Source organism: Heliangelus exortis, chromosome 5 (genome assembly GCF_036169615.1).
Source record: "Heliangelus exortis chromosome 5, bHelExo1.hap1, whole genome shotgun sequence".
Taxonomy (NCBI): Eukaryota; Metazoa; Chordata; class Aves; order Apodiformes; family Trochilidae; genus Heliangelus; species Heliangelus exortis.
Genome location: NC_092426.1, coordinates 40,162,677 through 40,182,966, shown reverse-complemented (window position 1 = coordinate 40,182,966; position 20,290 = coordinate 40,162,677). Strand labels below are relative to the sequence as shown.

Sequence of the window (20,290 nt, the reverse complement as noted above, 5' to 3'; positions counted from 1 at the left end):
AGTTCATGTCAGGAAAAACTAAAAACTTCTCTAACCATGGTTCAAAACAGGATCCCAGACTGTTTCAAATTCCTTGTAAAGCTACACCAAATCTTGCTGTTCATTTTCTCTGAGATCCAGAAAGTATCAACTTATGTTTTATAAAGTATGTAGAACTCACAAAAAGCAACAGTAAGTATTGACTTGCAGTGATAAAAAAATGTTGCATGCCTAATTCTTAACTTTAGAAGTGGTAAAACTGGAAAAAGTCACACAGTACTTTTATCTGGTCTGCTGGCAGTAAAATTAGCATAAGCATATGTTAAAGCAGAAATCTTTTTTAAAGGCACCATTTAAAAACTTTTTTTATATCTCATGATGCAGAATTACTGCTGGGAAAGAATGTCATTGCTTTTGGAATATACTGACATTTTTGCCTCATTATCAACTGTGTGATTTCCACCTCTCTCAGTTTCCTATCTATATATTCTTTATAAACACAGAATATTTTTGACTGAAAGTCTTCTAATCACAAGAGGACTTCAAAATGTTCCAAAGAATGTTAACTTTAAAAATCACCTTTTAACCACTAGAAAAAGATCAGCATCAATAGCTTGATTTCAAGATTAACACAACTGAGACAAAGGGAAGAGAGAAGACAAATCACCATTCCCACCATTCCCCAGTATGTTTCACAGTAATGTCAAGAAACTTGAGTTAAAATGTAAATAATGAAAGTCAGTGTACAAAAAAAGATGTTAAGAAACAGCACCAGAACTGGATCATTTTTTCTGCAAGATTTTATAAAGAAAAGTTGGATCTGGGTGCAAAATTTAATTTTTACAATTCTATGCAAGTTAAAAATAATAATCTGATTTAAGTAAAAGAAAAACCACTGTCAAGGAAGATCTAGTTCATGGAATGAAACCTTTTTATTTACTGCACATCTGCAGAGCATTTTATGGTTCGAGTTTGCAATTTTCATTTAGTCCTTCTGATTACTGTTGCCTGATTGGCTCTAACAAATTAAAAATTAATTCTGTGTACCCACAGTATCCTCATTCTTGAATTATACATAGAAACATATTAGTTAATTCATATTCTAAGATTACAGTTCAATGAATACTTAAAAGCTGGCACTACCACCAAAGAGCTCTACGATTTTTTTCCCCTCTGGGTTTCCCTGCTTTAAAAGCACTCAACTCAGAGGCCATGGCCAGAGGCAGCAAAGTCAATATTCAAAGGTGACTGCCAGAAACTTTGTTTCAGGTTTCCTTTTCCAAGTTATCTTTCATTTTACTGGTTTCCAGGCTTCTGGAAAGAGCACACACTGCTATTTAGAATACATAGATGGCTTCTGTACCTCTACATCCCTTTACTCCGCATCATGTAATACACATCTGGCCCTAACCAGGTATTAATTTGATTAACCATGTATTAATTTTATTAACCAGGTATTAATTTGATTAACCATGTATTAACTTGATTAATCAGATTTTTTTCCCTATTTATAATATGTTTGGGTTTTTCCTTTAGGTATTTTAGAGCACTTTTTTCAATGTGCTATTGGGGAATGCCACCAGGGCACCATAAATCAGTGAGTAAAAAAATATAAGAGGCCTAATCTGGTTTAGCATGTTGCAATGAAAACAGAACATTATGACCCAGCAATTAAAAACATTCATGCTCAATATGACTATTTTAAAGAAAATTAATTAAAAAATCCAATGGTAAAGGTCTTCCCAATTTCCCTGTATTTTGGCTCTTATTACTAGTAAGTCATACACACTTCTGAGAACAGTTCCTAAATTATTATTCCTAAATAATTCCTAATTCCTATTCCTAAACAGTTTGGCCATAGATAACAAGGAAAAATGAACTACAAGTAAATTAAAATTGCAGGCAAGGTATAGTTTTTAAATTTGAAAGAATACGCATATAACTGTCTTGAGATTTTTCTCTAGAATGACAGTATGAAAGTGAGTAAAGTGAAGAAAAAGGAAAAATCATGCCACAGTGTAATGTAATTGATGCTTTTGCAGAAGCTTGTAACAGAATTCTCAATCTTTTTCACATATTAAGCTAGAAAGACTGAATACCATGTCCAAAGCAAGGAACAATTCTTGCTGGAGATGACATGGGATGAGCTGACCCCTAATTCTCTCTGCAGACTTTTGTTATCAGAGTTATGCCTGCTTATTAAAATTCACTCTACTTCCCAAATATCAAAAACATGATAATTTCTTCTCAAAAGACAAGCTGAAGTGTTATGCCCAGCCAGGAGAGGACTGCATCAACAACATTTTAAAAGTATGTATTTTTTTAGCTCATCTAAACCTCTTAATTCTTTGCAGAAGAGACTAATATCTAAATTGTCTCAGTCTATTGGAAGTTAATTAAGAATTTCAGACTTCCTTGACCCTGTAAAGGTACAGGGAATGAAATGAAAATAAAATAAACCAAAATCTATATAAATTGAGAAAGACATTAAAAACATACAGAAATCTTCAGCAAGACTGGATGCCTTTCTAATTTGCTGTCATTAAGAAGCCAGTGAAAATTCCTACTGAAGACACACTGATGTTAGTAAAAGAGATGAATTGTCAGTATCATTCCTCCTCACTATTCACAGCATTGCAGGAGATTAAAATTCAAGACAGTTTCTGGTGTGTTTGTGGCTAGGCAGGAGGCTAACCAGAGAAAGATTGTCTTTCACAGCTGAATGTCCTCTGTCACTATAACATTCAAACTGAAATTAGCAGCAGCCACTAATTAAAAAAAAAATAAATTGGTCACATCAAGATATTTCACACACTCAGCCTTCAAAATGTTCATTCTAATCTAGAAACTAATTATTTAAAAAACAAAACCCAAAACCAAACTGTACTTTTGTACTTTTAGCAGCAAGAGCCCATATTGCAGCAAATCATGATCTACTTTAACATATTTTCATGAAAATATGTAGTCTTCTTAAGCCATGTGTGCATAAGTGCTCCAGAACACTGTTTACAGCTTATGAGGCTAAATGCAGGGCTCAGGAAACTGCCTCCAACTGAATTCTCAGATGACACCAAGCAGCCTGCCCAGAACCATGCCCAGATGGAGGTTTCAGTTGCTAACTTAGCCAAACATGAATAAAATTTCAGCTTTTCAATGTCAGTTTCCCACTTCTACTTATTTTTAGAAAACAATGAACCATTTCTAATAGTTCACACAAAACAGGAGGAACTGACCCTTTGTAAGAATTTCTGTTTGACACAGCTTACCACTTACTTGCCTGTTTTTCCTGTACTTTCCCTCTCTTCCAAAGCAAGTGGTTCTAGACAGTCATTAGTCATGAGAATAAATGACCAGATTATCATCAGCCATAATCAACACTTTGCAGAGTTGCATTAATTTACCACATTTATCCAAACTTCTGCTCAAAGCAGGCTCAGACATAAGATGAGGACAGGTTGCTCAGGGTTTCAACCAGACAGGTCTTGGAAGCCTCCAGGGATGGAGCCTGCACACCCCTCCACAGAATTTGTTGAAGAACAGAACTTGCTGAGCTATATTCATGACTAAAAGCTTTGACCTTCAATCAGCATTTTTCTTGGTGTGGTATCTAAAATAAGGACTTGGAAATGTTCTTTGCCATCCACAGAAGACTTAAGACTACTTTACTGAATTAGAGCTGTGTGCTTGCTTTGGAAAGGCAAGTACTGTTTCCACATTTTATCCCTAACTACAGTGCTCTGTAACATTTTCCCTGCCCTTCCTTCCTCTGAATTCAGCAAGGTTATGGCAGCTGAACCTGCCCAGAAGCTACAAGCAGCTAAGTGGAGGAATATTTTGATGTAGAAAAATATTTGTAAAATCTTTTCCACAGAGACAACAGTGGACACTGTGAGACCTGACTGACACTTACACAGATACAATGTGTAGGATCATGGGAATTTCGATGGAGTTTGGTTCTTGCTATGACTGTACTCAAACAGGCCCTGGGCTGAACTGTTCACTGCACAGGCAAATCTCCTTCCTCTACATATCCTCCAGGGCACATTTCCTCACTAAGCGGATAGATAACAAAGATCTTCAAGTACTATTGGATCCAGCATGAGTAAGAAATGTTACTGACACGCTGGACAGAAAAAGAACACAAATGAAACAAACAAAACCACACAGCTCCAAAAAAACATCAGATCCCAGCATACAACCAAGAATTTTCAGTAGGATGTAAAATAATTTACGAAGCAATCACTTCAAGTAGTACAATTGTTGAAGACACAGACACACTTTAGGAGTCTTTGAAAGGCAGAAGTTCTGCCTCCAATAGGCTGGGGGACTGAAATAATGTAAGAAGCTATGAGAGCTACAATCACCATGTAATTGTGATACCTGAGACACTTAGCAGAACAATTTTTCCCTGTCTGGAAGTAGCTATGGAACTGACCTCATGTTCCACCATTTCAAAGACAGAAAGATGAATGAAGAGAAGGAATGAACACCTACACGTTGCTTTTCCTCTCCTTATTGATGTTAATTTCCAAGCCAAATGACTAGTTCAGATTCCTCCTGAAACACAGTGTAATTCTATACCTGTTGGAAAGGAAGTGGAATATTTCTTGTGACTTTAGGGCACAGGGTGCAGTCGGAAAGACTTGGAGATTTGGTCATTCTTCCCTGACTTTAACACAGCATCCAAAATCTGTGCATCGGGAGTAGCCAATAGAAGCAGAATGAAAACAGTGGGGAGGAAAAGAGTTTCTGCCAACCCAGAGTTGAAAAACTCTGCTTGCTAATTCAAACAAACTGTACGTTGTCTCTATGGCACAGGCACAGTACTGGTCTACAAAAGTCATGCTGTAGCTCCTGTAGTTTGATGAGAAAACTGTATGCTAGAATAGTATCTCAGCAGTAGTATCTCAACCTCTTACTCCTGAGTGTAGTCTACACAATTGAGTACTGAAAGCCCCACACATCTTTTAAGTGTCCCAACAAAACCCAAGTCACAACTGCTGCTGCCAAATACATCCTCAGTCAAATAGATACTGGAAAGAAATTCTTCAGTCTGTTCTGAAATCTATAGGCACAATTAATAAAAATTATCAGTCCTTCTTATCTGTCCTTAAGCAGAGTTACCCAGTCAAGATACCTTTCTGAGGCAAGATGAATGTGCTGCATGCTACAATCAGAATTTGAATCAGTGCTGACAGACAAAAGAGCTATAAGCTGAAAGCTGACACAGTATCTTCCCTACTGCTTCCAACTCTGAATTGCTTTTGTCCATAGTTTAGCCCATTCTATACCCATTGTTAGATATTAATCCAATAATTATGTGGACTTGAACAGTCAATAATACAAAATATTATTAAAATTAACATTCACATTCCACTTTTCTGTAACCCAATTGTTTAATTATGCTTTTTCCAAGAATGCCCTTTTACCAGTGAGGATATGTGAGGACATGTCACAAAACCCACCCACTCATTGTTAAGAACAGTCTGTTGTATTCTGTTTGATCAGCTGTGTCTTCCTTGCATTTATTGTAACATTTATAAACTTCCACTGTAATACCAGCTACAGACTTAGAAAAAACAAGTATACCTAACAGGAGAGGAAGTGTCATTAAAACCTGTGGTTTAAAAATGTGACAACTGTAACCATTAAAATTATCTGTATAGAAATCTTAAAAAAATTCTTCCTAGTATTTATCACAAATGGAGAGCAAAAGGTCAAGCACACTGCCAGCCATCTCCAGTTCTGCTCTATACCTACTCTAATTTTTACAAATGCCTTTAAAATGCTGGAAGTATACAGAAAAAACTATAAATCATACAGATGTTAATAACTCTTCAAGATGTGAATTCCATTCAAATGACTGCTTTTTACTTTGAGCTATTTACAAAGTTAATTAATCCTCCAAACATGAATGCCCACCCAGTTCTTCAAGCAAAATCATTCAGCCTAGTATAAGAATGCATTGACTCAGTGATCTACAGATACAAAAGCACTCAACATTGCCACTGTCTTTACAATCTGAATTGGGAGACAGTTCATTTAACATTCAAAATTTCAATTGTTTCATAATTTTGTTGGTGTGTGACTGACTACTGGACACCATTTTGTTTGCATTTCTTTGGCTTTATATTTGAAATACGCTTCATCGTTTCAAAGTTTACAAACAACATCCTCTACTTAATACTCTTTTCCCACCAACCCTGGATTAATTTATGACACACAACACTGTGGCAGACTGCTGAAGGATTATAATTTAAATCTGAAATACCACAGTTTTCTATTTTAAAAATATGTGCCAAAGCAGAGGTATCTTCATATGTTATGGATGCAGTTGTAGCCATGGTTACACCTAACATCAAATAAAGAGGTATGTAGGTAGTTCTATAGGAACAAAGCTGGAAAAACCAAGGAGCAATGACTTAGTGTCCTGGTTTGGGCCAGGATAAAGGTGATTTTCTGTCTTATACTTTTGCTTTCAGCGCAATTTCTTGTAAGTAGCTGCACTTGCTGAAATTAACAGCAAGTTCCTCAGTCAGTGTCTGCTCCTAGGACTGATCCCACTCGATGTTTATAGTTACTGCTAGAGACTGGTATGCAGAGCCAAGGACACTGCTCAGTTCTGAGGAACATTTTACCCTCCAAGAGGGATAAAGAGGTCCCACCTGCATCCCTCCTTTGGGGAGGAACAGACAAGATAGATGCCAGAATTGACCAGAGGATTCCATCCCATACACATCATACTCAGTATAAATTTGAGGGATCACAAGGGCCAAGCCAGATTTCATGCTTCCAGCTCCTGGCTGCCTGCCCTTCCTGCTTCCCTTCCTTCACCCGGCATCCTGGAAGGATTCCATCCATTCATCTCCCTGTGGTCCTTATCCATGCCACCCTGAATCTGTGTGTTCCTGCCTCCAGTTCCCGACTGCTGCCGACTCCAGGATTCCAGCCTGGACTTTCCCAGGGCTGCCCTGCAACCTCGGTGGTGACATGAGAGTTACTGGGGGAAAATGGGGGAGGAATGTGGTATCCATTTTCCTGTATATTTGTATATATTTAGTAATTTTTCCTATTTATCATTACTGTTTCATTAAAGTTGTGTAGTTTAGTTTCCAACCCATAAGTCTCTCTCCCTTATTCTCTCTCCTTTCTTTATCAGGGAGGAGAGAGAGATTAATAGAGAGCGTCTGTTACTCAGTTTAATTTCCAGGGCAGTGCTAAACCCTGACAGTTAGGTCTTACCTGACCAGTGTCCAGTGGTGGTGCCTGTTCTGTCAGTACATGTCTCACTGACAGGCCTGAACACAGTCTCCCAGCCTCCAGTAGCATAACGCCAGTTCTGAGACTCCAAAATGAGGGTGCGCTGGGTGCCGTAGGCGATCATGAAGCAGTAGACAACGTGATGAAGCTGACAGCCATAGCCACAGCCTTTGTTGATATTGCACACCAGTTTCTTGGCTTTGCTGCAGTCCTTGGGGTTCTGTAAGTGCAGATGAGAAAGTGAAGCTGCAGAGATGAGCTACACAAAGCCATGCTTCTTTCTGAAAACCTGACTGATGTCACCCGTCACCCGAGCCTGCCCGCTACAGCACAGCTCCGGCTGAAATGGATGAAGAAGCACCAGCTCCTTGAAAAATTTATGGAAGTTCTTCACTGTGAACATGAACAGATATTGAACATGCTTCACTCTCCTAATATAAAACAGAATCTTCAAGATTTTACATTACTTTCTCATTTGTAAGTCTGTCAGAATAAGCTAACATTTGGGTGTTCACATTTCAGCAGAGTGAATCCCAGCACTGGGCTGCTCTTCCCTTGGGAATATGGCCAAGTTTGTTGGTTCTCTTTCAATGAGCACACATCCAACCAAAGAAAACTTTCACCTGTCTACAGGACACAGAACAAAACAAACACTGATTAATGGGCTGATTCACAAACTGACCACATGCCCAGTGCAGAATATAAAACAGATGAGCAGACTGAGAAAACCCAGGATTTAATCTGTAAAATAATATCCTACACTTCCACAATCCAAGGAGCAGCAACAAAGAAGAATTCCTGCAAGATAGGAATTCTATGTTTAAAAGTAGAAACTTATAAATATTGTCATGTATGTGGACAGTGCAACAACATGATCTACAGTAGTTTTTCCTTTTGTAAGATACAATACTTTGCTTTGCTTTTTTTTGTGTGCACATCCACAAAGAAACAATTCCATGAAAAAATCTTTGTCCTCCCACCAGCCCAAGTTGCTGCAAGCCCCATCCAACCTGACCTGAGACACTGCCAGGGATGGGGCAGCCACAGCTTCCCTGGGAAACCTGTGTCAGTGTCCTACCATTTATTGATACCTTAAAAAAACCTGGGATTTCCTGAAAAAGGTGAAATTAATTACCATTGAGAAGGAAGAATTACCATCATGCATGCAGCTGAACAGTGTACATGTTCACAAACCAAAACTGCCAGTCAAAGCAACCCATAAAGGTACTCAGTTGATAATGGATAAAACCAGTCAGTTTCAAATCCAGTTAAGACTGACAGATCTTCTTCTAGCATAAAGTCAGAGAAAAAGGTTTTAAGCCTCTGATTTGAATGACAGATGCATTCTGTTCTCACCCCTGACTACGCTGCTCAGCACAGTCATATCCATCTGAGTTGTGTACAAAATCAAGAGAGGGATAGAAGAGAGTTGGAGGATTGTCAAGCCCTGCAACAGCCATACAGCTGCATTAAAAACCCAAACAAACCCCTCACATAAAATTCAAAAAACCCACACACACTCAAAAAACCCCCAAACCAAACTAGAAAGCAACAGACCAAGCACACAAAACATCCTTCAATATGTAGACAATTAGATTTTCAAGCCAGGTCAGAGTTTACACCTTTAATTTTTCTCAGAATTCTTTCTAAGCCTCTGCAACTGAAAACAGTAATAAACTTTCAGAGCTGTAAAATGGTTAAAATGGTTATGTATTTCTTTGGAAGAGGATGTTAAATGTCACGTAAAATAGAAGTGGATTTTTATAACTGGCAGAACGAGCTTGGCACACCTTCATCACCAATAACACAGGCACACACTGCTGCTGTCACAAAATTCAGGGTTTTCACTAAACTGATACAGTTAAACTCTCACCCAAAAAAACAGGATTTGCCATTACTTCCTACAGAAGCACAGACAGGTTCCAGCTCCTTCTTACCTTAAGAAAATTTACAGCCCTAAAGTCTGCAAATGAACTCTCATGCCTAGGTTACAAGAAAGTAGAATATATCCAGGTTTTCTCCACAGGAAATGTAGCTCCCTAATTCTTATGCAGTACCTGACAGCCTTTGCAGTGGGGTACACAGGCCAGAGGAGTGCAGCAGATTTACACAAGTCTGTCTGAAATCTCATTTACTAATGGAGCTGGGAAATAACCTATGGCATTGCAGACCTACAAAACTGTATTAGTAATGAGAGAAACAGTAGTCCTCTTGGATTTAATTAATATTCACTGCTTTGCCTGTTTGAAGGAGTATCTTTGAGTGGCTTCTTTCAAATAAATGACTGGGTAGCTAGTTTATTTTCATAAGACTTATTTAAAACCCTTCTTCTGTATCCATTTAAAAACTATTTTAACTGAGACGTGCCAAACAGGAATCATTAGGCTTCAAACAAAATTATTTCAATTATTTTTAGTACCTGTCATTCACCACAGGAATGCTGCCACTGTAAATCTTGAAAAGAAGGCAAACAAGAGTGAGTACTTTGCAGACCTCTGTGTATCACAATCCTTTTGAAGCTTTCTTAGTAGACTGAAATCTTCATCTATTGAGTCTTTATTCTCAGAGATATCAGGTTCCTGTATTTGATCATCCACACTACTTCCCTCTTCAAGTTTTCTACTTCTCAAAAAAACCCAAAAAACCCCCAGAAGTTTCTTCCTTCTCTAGTCAGAAATATGTATTTGGGTGACAAGAAGCCTCTAGGAAGTGCCCTGCCTCTAATGTTGATTTCTCTACCTTGCACCTACCCTACAAAAATACACAAGGTTCAGCTTGAGCAAGACATTCCAGCATGCAGAGGGCCTGACCACACTATGGCTCCTCAAGCCACTGAACAGAAATCCTGGAGAAAACCTCATACAGGTCTCAGCATTGTTCACACTTAATAGAAGTGGATATCATCCTAATTACATACTTTCAGATACTGACTTTACTAAGTAACTTAATGAAGATGACCCAACATATGTCTCAAGAGACATTCAAAAGTCAAATAACTTTTACATTTCCATGCAATAGATACTGTACAGCTCCTTTCTAAACCTCATGAAGTCAGAAAAAATGGCTTGCTGAATGCTATTTTCTCTTTAATTCTTTTGTTCCACTTTAAATCTGTTTTGCCCAAAAGATTAACTTTTTAAATGCTTAGATTCATTGATATGCCTAAGGTTTACTTCTAGTGTTACAGGAAAGGAATGGAATTGCTTTTCCAGTTCTGTGCAATTCATTCAGCAAGCTGGCAAAAACTGGGAAAAGAGCTGCAAACCAGAGACAAGCCTACAATATCAAGCAGCAAATATTGATCAATATACAATGAGAGAATTTGTTCACAAAGAGGATGAATAAGAGCCAGAGATGTGCAACTAAAAAAAAAAAAACTTTAAAAATCCACTGTTCACTCATTGGACAAAATGTCAGAGAGGTTTCCCAGGTAAGTTGTGGACACCCCCATCCCTGGAAATGTTGAAAGTCAGGTTGGATGGGGCTTTGAGCAGCCTGCTCCAGGGGAAGGTGTACCTTCCAACTCAAACCATTCTGTGATTACAAATATATTTACATATACATTTCAATCCACCGAAGATTTCACCAGATAGTTCAGAACTATTAAAATATATAGTAGCAAACGAGAAAAAGCAAAGAAATGTGTATTGCATTGCAAACATCCCTGAGAAGCCATTGAAAGTAGAATTAAACATGTCAGTGAGCAGGTTTTGAGTTGCATGGGAGGGTGAAGGACCAGGCACAATCCTCCCACCAGTGAACACAACTCTTAGGGCTTCATAAGACATTTCCAGCTCAAGCCACACCTCCAAACCTGACCAAATTTGTTTTAAAGCCAGTTTAATTTTTTAATTAACTATTTAAATGACATATTTCCCAAGACAATTCAAGAAATTCTGGAAGTACCAATACTAATCAAACAAGTTTCCCACGTCCTTTCAACTAATGGATCTTTCCTGTATGGATTCTTTGCTGTCTGATGAGGGGTAAGTGCAAATTTCTGTCTTTTGCAATTGATGCCCTCAGTTTCTTGCCTCTGTTTTCCCCAGTAATTTCCACAGAAAAATCTGCATTAAGAAAATGTTGAATTGATGGTGCTGTAGAAAAGAATGTCACAATGTCACAATAACCACCTGCTAGATGCAGGAGTTTTAGGCCTTAACTAATCTGTCAGTAAACCTGAATCTGAGAGAGAATCTGTGAGCTGTTCTGTTCATGACTTCCCCTTGGAGGCAGACAATTATTTTGACAACTAAATGGCCCTGACTCATTTAAATGGATACAAGACAAGTGACTGAAGTTTAACCAAACTAACAGACATAGCTGTCTTCTGTTGCGTGGGATGAGTCTCGCCGTGGGAGTCAGTCGAGCTAGTGCTGGCTCGGATAGTATCAGGAGCTAACTCTGATCCGTCCGGCTCTGGAATTCTCCCCGGAAACCACACCTACCGAACCCGGGCATGCGCATCTGGGCTAGCCCCAGCTGGGCACAGGCGGGGGGGGGCACCGTCCGGGCACCTGCCACCTACAGTCTTCTTTAGGACAATTAGAGGAAATAGCCAAGGTGTGTCAGTATCATTTGATTCATAACCATAACTCTTGACTGGAGTTGTACTAAGTAAGCAAACAGCACTTCTGGCCAGGAACACATTTCAGTCACACTAAAGGGTACAGCCTTTTTCCACTGACTGCCTTGCCTGTATCCTGTCTTGGTTTCAGTATTTCAAGATGAGATTACTAAAGTGTGCTCTTCACTGAATCATAGAATAGTTTGAGTTGGAAGGGACCTTTAGAGTTCATCTAGTCCCACTCTATTCCTATGTCTACTGCTAAATCTATTAAGAAACTGGAACTGGAATTCTGGACATTTTTCTTACTGAGTAGGTGAATTCCCAGAATTCTTGTCCTTGGAGTATATGACTCCGAATAAATCCCAGAAAGCTTTCAAATAAACCTAAGGATGCTGAGATTACCACAGGAAACCTGAAGCACTACAAGATCTGCCTGTCTCTTCTCTTGGAACAGCATCATCCAAACACACACCTGAAGTCCATCAGCTAGTGTCCTCCTTTCCCATAAAAAAAAGTAAATTATGATGTAGAACTTTCTATGAAATTTTTTTACATTCCGGAATTTACTTTTGCCTTTGTTTCAAATTAATTTGAATTTATCAGCACCACCAGCACACCACAACTACAACCAGCACACACAACCATGACATACTACAAGTTGTTTCTCACTAGGAAAGTGGAATAACTTGGAAAAGATATAATACATTAGATTTGATTATTTGACAGATACAAGTTTACACTTTTCAAGACTCAGAACTGTGAATAATATATCCCTCTGCATGTATGCAGAGTGCTCAGAGCCTTTGTTATTGTTGTCATTTTAGCATAAAGTGCCAAATGTATAATTAATTTTAATAGAAGGGGAAAAGAGAGGATTTAACACACTTCTGAGACAGAAAAAAATTGTGACACGTTAAATCACCAAAAATACTGAGACATCCAGAAGCCTCAGAATAAAATCTTGTAAGCAATTCTTTTCTTTGCATACATACACAACCTCAACTAAATAGCATGAATCGGGCCAACTATTATAACTGAAGACATTGTTGATTGCTTAGTAACCTTTCTCACTTGATTTTTAACCTTCAAAGTTGAACAGAATGTTTCCTTTTTTTTTTTTTAAATGGAGGCAAAAATATTCTGCTAGTGGGAGAGTACACACTGAATCACTAACTTCCTAAAACAGAACAAAAATGAGCACAAAAGGGGAAGAAAAACTGCTGCCTTCATCATCATTTACTGATGCTACCACTTCCAGAATACACAGTATAACAAGAACCCCTCTGACTTCTCCTGCACATTCACTTCATTCACTTGGTAGTGAATATCTCTGAAAATAACTTAAATGTAAGCTCCTAGTTTTAAGTCCTTCTCTAGCTACAGGGAACTAGCTAAATGTAACCTCATAAAATCAAATTTGTGGTGATGCCATCCCAACAAAGTAGCAGTCAACACTATTCACAATCATTCAGCTAAATGATTTCCCAGAGAGATGTCCCAATATACTGGAGCTGTCACTGTTCAACATCTAAGAGAAGGAAAACCACATAGTACTTGTATTCTTCATCCAAAAAAACCCCCCAAATTAAATAAATTCCAGAGAGTTGTGTTTGAAGTAGAGTTAGGGAGCAAGGGTTGTTGAATATTTTATTGGTTTTTATTTATTTTTTAAAAAATGTTAATTTAATGTATTTTTAAAGACAGTTCTATTATGAATAGACATGTAAATACATAATTGCAGACGATGGACTGCTTTATGTTGCATACTCACAGTCAGCCCCATACGCTTCAAATTTCTGAAACCCACACTAGAAAATCAGTCAGCTTGACTTCCAAATGTGTAGCCACAGACATATTCCAGCTTTGGGTGATTACTTGCTTATAAAAATGAGAGAGAGATGGCAAATATACAGAGAAAAAAAGTCCAATACCCAGAAAAATGGTCTGTAGTTATCTTAGCAAGAAGTCTTCTTTTCAGCATGAAACATGGAAGAATTGGTAAAGGCAAAGCTGTTACATTAAATGTCTTAAAAATTTTAAATTAGTCAACTCTAAAGCAGATTATGTGAATTCCAGAACAAATTAACCAAAGGAAGACTTGTGGTAAGGGACAATTTTTATTGATAACTAGATCTAAAGTAAGGCCAGTGGAAGAAAAAATATTCAAGTTTCAAAATCCAACTGAATTAAAAATTTTGGGCACCATTTTCAGTAGCTCCCCAGTGACACAACATTAAGGTTGACCCTTTGTAAGCTAAGGAATATCTTAGGCTGCATAAAAACCAAGAAAAGAAAGAACTGTATTTTGGTGCTATTCTATAAACCTATATTCCATTGTCATTTGTCAGGTAGTGGATGTTCACTTTTTATAGCCTGGTGAAGAATTAGTTTTAAGGGAAGACATCAGGAAGAAAAAAATTAAAGGTATTACAAAGTCTCACATGTGAAGAATGATTGAAAATTTTAGGCATATTTAGCCTGAAAAGAGATTAATAAAAAGGATCACAGTAAGCTTTTGAAAGAAAGAATATCATCATTCTTCAACTTAAACCTCAAAAACAGTTCCTGAGGAAACATATGTTCCTTCTGTATCATTTCCAGATCCTTCCATGTGAAAAAGGCATGTGAAATTTGATATGCAGTAGAAGTATATTTACATATTTCTAATTTCCATGATCAACCAGTGGTAACTTATTAAAAGCAAAAATCAATGTAATTTTCTCTGTAACACAGAAAATAGAAGATTCTTTAAAAAAAAAAAAATTAAAGGAAGGAAATACTCTCTAAAGTGTTTCTCAGTGTTTGAGGACAAACTCATAATGATTATTTTTATATTTTAAATGTGCAATATGAAAAAAACCTCAGTTCTTCCCACAATTTCCTTTTCAACAGATTTATAAATAAAACAGTAACAAAAATGGCCTGTATGACAGAAATTGAGCCAAGTATGTTAGACCTAATTCCAATCCTGAATCTATTCCCACAATTTTCTGAAAATAATCTGCTCATGTTCATCATCAGGTTTCCTTCTTAAAACAATGATAAAGACAGTTATCTTCCTTAGAAGCGTCTGAGAAATACCCTTTCTGAAAGGCTTTAAATTATTGTGATACAAATATCCAAAAGCAGGATTCTATGAGTGCTGTGTTGGCACTGGTGTAATTTTTCTTTTAACCTTTTTTTTTTTTTGAGTGAGAATAAAAGGAAGATGAAAGCCCTTTAGCATAGACTCTATGCCTCCAAATACATTTTAAAAGGAGCTAATTTGCCTCTCAGGTCTTTGCTTAGTCAATTAATTTATTTCAAATTCACTAGACAGCAATATAAGCATTTCCCTAATGCTTCAATTTTGAGGCTTCAATTTCTGTTCTCCTAAACACCTTTTTTTTTTTTTTTTTATTCATTGCACATATTTGGAGGTCCTAGTCTTGAACTAAGGTTCTGAACACTTTAAAAACACACAGTAAGAAGACAACACCTCTCCAGAAACTCATCCATGCTTTGATAAGAAAACAAATGCACATAATGAAAGGAGATGAAATGGTGGAGAAAGGCCGTATTTATCAGCATAAAAAGTAGCTACAGTGCACCACTGCCAAACAGTGACATCAAAAATGAAAGAATGAGGAACAGTTCTGAAGAAGCTGAAGGAAGACAAAGTTATGCCTCCTGCATAATTTACAAGGAGCTTTCTCACAGAAGGCTTTTTTTATTTAAGAAGAGACAGATATGTAGATTGGTCACAGAAGTTTCCAATAGCTTAACTATGAAGTAAGAAATAATGAAAAATGCAAAATAAATTCTGCATTTTACATAGAGAAAAGATCAGTGCCCAAACAAAAGAAAGCAGTAACGTGCACACATGCACAGAAAAACAAACCAAGTAAAACCAAACCAGACTACATCAAATATTTTTTGTTCACTATATAAACAGCTGCATGCATTCATACATGAACAAAAGTCCCAAAACCTTCAGAGCAAGGCTTGTTTGAATTTTATAGACACACAGAAGCACATATATTAAAAAGGCTTCGTGGACTCAAAAATATGAGCATCTATGAGAAGTCTCACCCTGAAACAGCCTAGGACTGGACAACACACTATGCAAGCAAGTGCTTAAATCTTGGCATTCTTGTAACTAAAAATGGGCTGCTTGTTCAGAGATTTCATACAAGGACTTTCATATTTTTATCTTGAACACTGTGCAAATGTGTGTATACATTCTGAAACCTTAGAAAAAACAAAAGTAGAAACCAGAGAATTATTTTTTATAGTCACAGAAAGAATCCAAACAGGTAAGTATAGCCAAACACAAAAAAAAAACCCAACACAAGCAAACCGACCATAGCAACAAAAAACAAAACCAAAAGAACCCCAAAGATTTATCATTCTGTATACATACAAAATAATGTCTTAAACATTCTCATTTGTTTTGTATGTAAATTATTCATATACACAAAAATTCACTTACAACTCTCTGTCATGTAATTATTTTAAGAGTACAGCTAAGTGATATGTGTGTGTATATATATGTATATATACACACATATATATATATATACAACTTTTACCTTGATTAAAAAGCTCCATCCTCTTACCTGTAGATAAGTTATTCTCCTCTGTACCAAATCTGTTAGATCTTTGGCCTCTTTTTCTCTCCAGTCTCCTGCTCCATCTGTTTGACCGAGGTAGTACAAGTCAGTCATTATTGACCTGGGAACAATGGAAAACAAGCTTTAAAAATGGGCAACGAAAAAACCCCACTCCTAAATTGCAGTGTAAGACTAAATCAAAGACCAGTTAAGCAGATATTTCAATTACAGCCCCAAAACCAGTTTCTCCACACCACCTCTTACACCACAATGTCAACAGCAGCCAGGAAAGAATCAGGAAAAGAACCAGGAAAAAAAAAAAAAATCAGGAAAGAATCAGGAAAGAACCAGTTTACAAGTGTTCCATACCCAGCAGTAATTATAGTTTGAAACAAGAGATGGGCCAGAAAAACTCTATACAGGATTTGTTTCTGGTATGTGCCAAAGAAAATTAAGAAGAAAGAAAAGTTCCATGCTAGATACATTATCCAGTGGACCCAGATGATTCCTACAGCTTCTATCAATTTTTACTTTGGATTCTACAATCATCTTACTATGCTTTTACAGAGTATAATATAGTATTATGTGTTTAGCACACATACAACGGTAATCTTGCTGGTTTTACTAGTGAAAATTAATCACAGAGTATTACTACAGTTTTAATAACAGTATTTTCTACGGCCTGGAACTTCTTTTGACTCCAGAAGGCAGCAAGCATTCTGCCTGCTTGGAGTGACTACCCAACTGGAAAAAAAAACTCAAATCAAACAAAAAAATAGCAAATCCAAACAGACTCATGGTTATATTACAAGTCCAGACTACAAAATGTGAACTCTGAGGAAATATTATATATTAAATTGAGGTTATCTAATACACTAGAGATACTCTTCTTAGGGTTATTCTCTTCTTATTTTGGTGGCCCAATACGATAAAGATTTCCACAAGAAGAAAAATGGTAGATGACATTCATTTGCTAAGATTACCCACGAATTTGGTGAAAACCAACCTAAACACATGAGAAGGGTGTGGTTTTTGGGAGGAAATACTAAACTGGAAGCAAACTATTCAAATATTTATAAAAACATCAATGGCTATTCTACAAGTAGCAGGGAGAACCAATGGCACTGGCTTTGCAGACTGCGAGCATCTAAAGCTGCTGAACATTTCTCCATAACAATGTTCAAGTGCTACATTTGAACTACTTTTCTTTATTCTTTCAGTTAATGTTACAATTTATTGCCTGAAATTCTTACCAAGCCACATTTTTGCTTAATAGTAAAGAGACACCGTACAAAAGCAGAGAAAATTAGGAGGTGACAAAAAAGAAAGAGAGGGGAATTCATGCATATTTCCTAACAACTTTGAAGTAGTCTTGTCAGTGAAGTAATCCAAGGCACCAGTGTTGGCAGGACTTGTTAGTTCTGGAACCACAAACCTAGTTAGTGATGACCCTATGTGAATAAGTTCAGCAAGTGAGAGAGGAGCAGATGATTTTTCTCCATCAGATAACTATTTCTAATGATACAGTATTTAAGGGGCAAAGACTGAGACAAATCTTTATCAGTAGAGTTACCAGACAACCTTCTCTCACTAATAACTGGATTTAGGGACCTGTATCTTTACATCCTGGTACACTCACCCTGGCTTTGATACCCCTGTTTCTAAGCAGGACTACAGTGACACTAACTTACTGCATCATCTACTGTTGCTGCATTAAAATATTACACCCAAACTGTTCAGCAGGAGCAGCACTCACCTTCTGTCAACCAGAATCACTCTCATCTCAAAATAAAAAATTTGGATATTCATTTAGAGTGCAACTGAGATTGAAACACCCTACTCTGTCTTTCACAGAAAAAAAAAAAAAACCCAAACAATTTAAAGTAGCACTAGCTGGTAAAGTCAAGTAACAGTGAAAATTAAATGCAAACACAGTTTAGGTACAATTAGAACAGAATTAATAATCAAGATCTAGTACAAGTGATCATATACAAATAACTGAACAAATAAAGAGACTGCTCCTCTTAAAGTAGTGTTATCCAGTTTATAAAAATCATTACAGTTTAGCAAGCACACTAAAAAAGGAAATCCAAGCATATTCTAGGGAATTCAAATATAGTTTTCTCCTAATCAGGATGTAACCATGCTGGATGTTTAAAGAAAAATTCTAAATTTCAGGCCTAGACATTAAAATAATAATCAAAAACATATTCCTCTGCCATAATTAAAAACAGGTGGGCAACCACAGCCAAATTTTAAATAATTTTCAAATGCTCTCTTTCACTGGCCTTAAGTCTTCCCTCTATGAGTCATGTGAGTAATCAGAACATTCTCCTCTTCCTTTAAAGAAATGTATTTCTACGAAATACAAGCATAAAATTAGTGAAAACACAAAACCTACCAAGTATTTAAAAAAACAAACCAAAACCAACCAAACAAAACCCAAAACATTTTCCCTCTAAGTAGTTACACAGTTTTCCCAGTTTTCTGAGGGAAAAATGTGTTGTCCACATTTTCTTTCTTGTATTTTTGGCCACAGAGACCATGACAAAGCAAAGGGAGTAGGTAAGTTTAAATAAGCAGCCTTAGATATGAGATATCATTACTTTTCATAAATAAGCAGCCTCACATATGAAATATCATTACTTTTCATCATTTTCAATTTAAGAGGAATCAGAGTCTTACACACAGACTCAGTGACTCAACACTTCAGGGAAAGGCAGCTCTGTACAATCCATAAAGAATATAAAATAATTTGTGGGAAATCTTACGAATTCAAGCAAGAACTTTCAGATAGTATCCACAATCTTCTTTAGAAAACAAAAAAGTGACCCATATAAAACTCTGCAGTAAACCAGTGTCAGGGTTTAGGCCCAGCCAGTACCGACGAGGCTTCTCCACCCAAAGTCTCGTTGATGGAGACAAGAACAGGGAGGTTTCATTCCCCAATGACAGTAACAGGCAAAAACAGGCAAACTCGGGAAGAAAAAGAATCAATTAATCTACAAGGAGAAACACAAAACCCTCTCAGATCTTACCACCTCCACCTCCTTCTGGTCCCGGATCGCTTCCCTGCCTCCTCCCCTCAGGGCTCAGGGGATACAGGGGGGGTTCAGTTCCGCACACGCTGTTTCTGCCGCTCCTTCCTCCTCAGGGGAGGACTCCTCACATTCTGCCCCCGCTCCAATGCGGGGTCCCTCCCATGGGAGAGTCCTTCAGGAACCCCTGGGACATGAGTCCCTCCCGTGGGGTGCAGTCCCTCAGGAACTGCTCCAGCCCGGGCTGCCCACAGAGTCACGGCTGCTGTGGGAAAAGTCACCTCCTCTGCCATGGGCTCCTCCATGGCTGCAGATCCACATCTGCCCCTCTCGGTGATCCTGCAATGGCTGCAGCTTCACCTCTGCCCACTCGTGGCACTTCAGGGGCTACAAATCCACACGGACCCCCTCAGGCTCCTTCAGGGACTGCTTCCCTGCGCTCCTCCATGGCTGCAGGGGCACAGCCGCCATCTCACCATGGGCTGGGGGGAAACCTCTGCTCGGGAACCTTTCCCTCTCCTTCCTCACACACCTCGGGGGCTCTGCTCTGCTGTCTCTCACCTCCTCTGCTCTGCAGGGTTTTTTTATTATTATTTTTGCAGTTTGGTTTCCCTTTCTTGACTCTATTCCTGGCAGAGACACATCAGCTTCTGGGGATGTGGGGATGCTTCAAGGCCCAGAGCTGCTGGGCCTTGGGGCAGGGAACCGGGGGAGCTCCCAGCAGCTTCTTCCAGGAGACATTCCTGTGGATCCTGTGGATCCCCTGTTCCCAAAACACCCCTGAACTCACCCAGGACACCCAGGAACTGAAAAATTAACAGCTGTTATCACAAAGGAATGATTATAGGGTA

General features: G+C 37.9%; 1 protein-coding gene across 1 annotated transcript in view; it reads right to left on the bottom strand.

The window, feature by feature from the left end:
* Positions 1–20,290, bottom strand: part of FUT8 (fucosyltransferase 8) — a 66,009-nt gene that overhangs the window by 25,267 nt on the left and 20,452 nt on the right. The window contains exons 7-8 of the mRNA XM_071744968.1: positions 16,408–16,522; positions 7,222–7,459 (exon numbers count right to left, since the gene is read on the bottom strand). Coding sequence (XP_071601069.1) covers positions 7,222–7,459; positions 16,408–16,522 — 353 coding nt within the window. The remainder of the gene's footprint in view (positions 1–7,221; positions 7,460–16,407; positions 16,523–20,290) is intronic.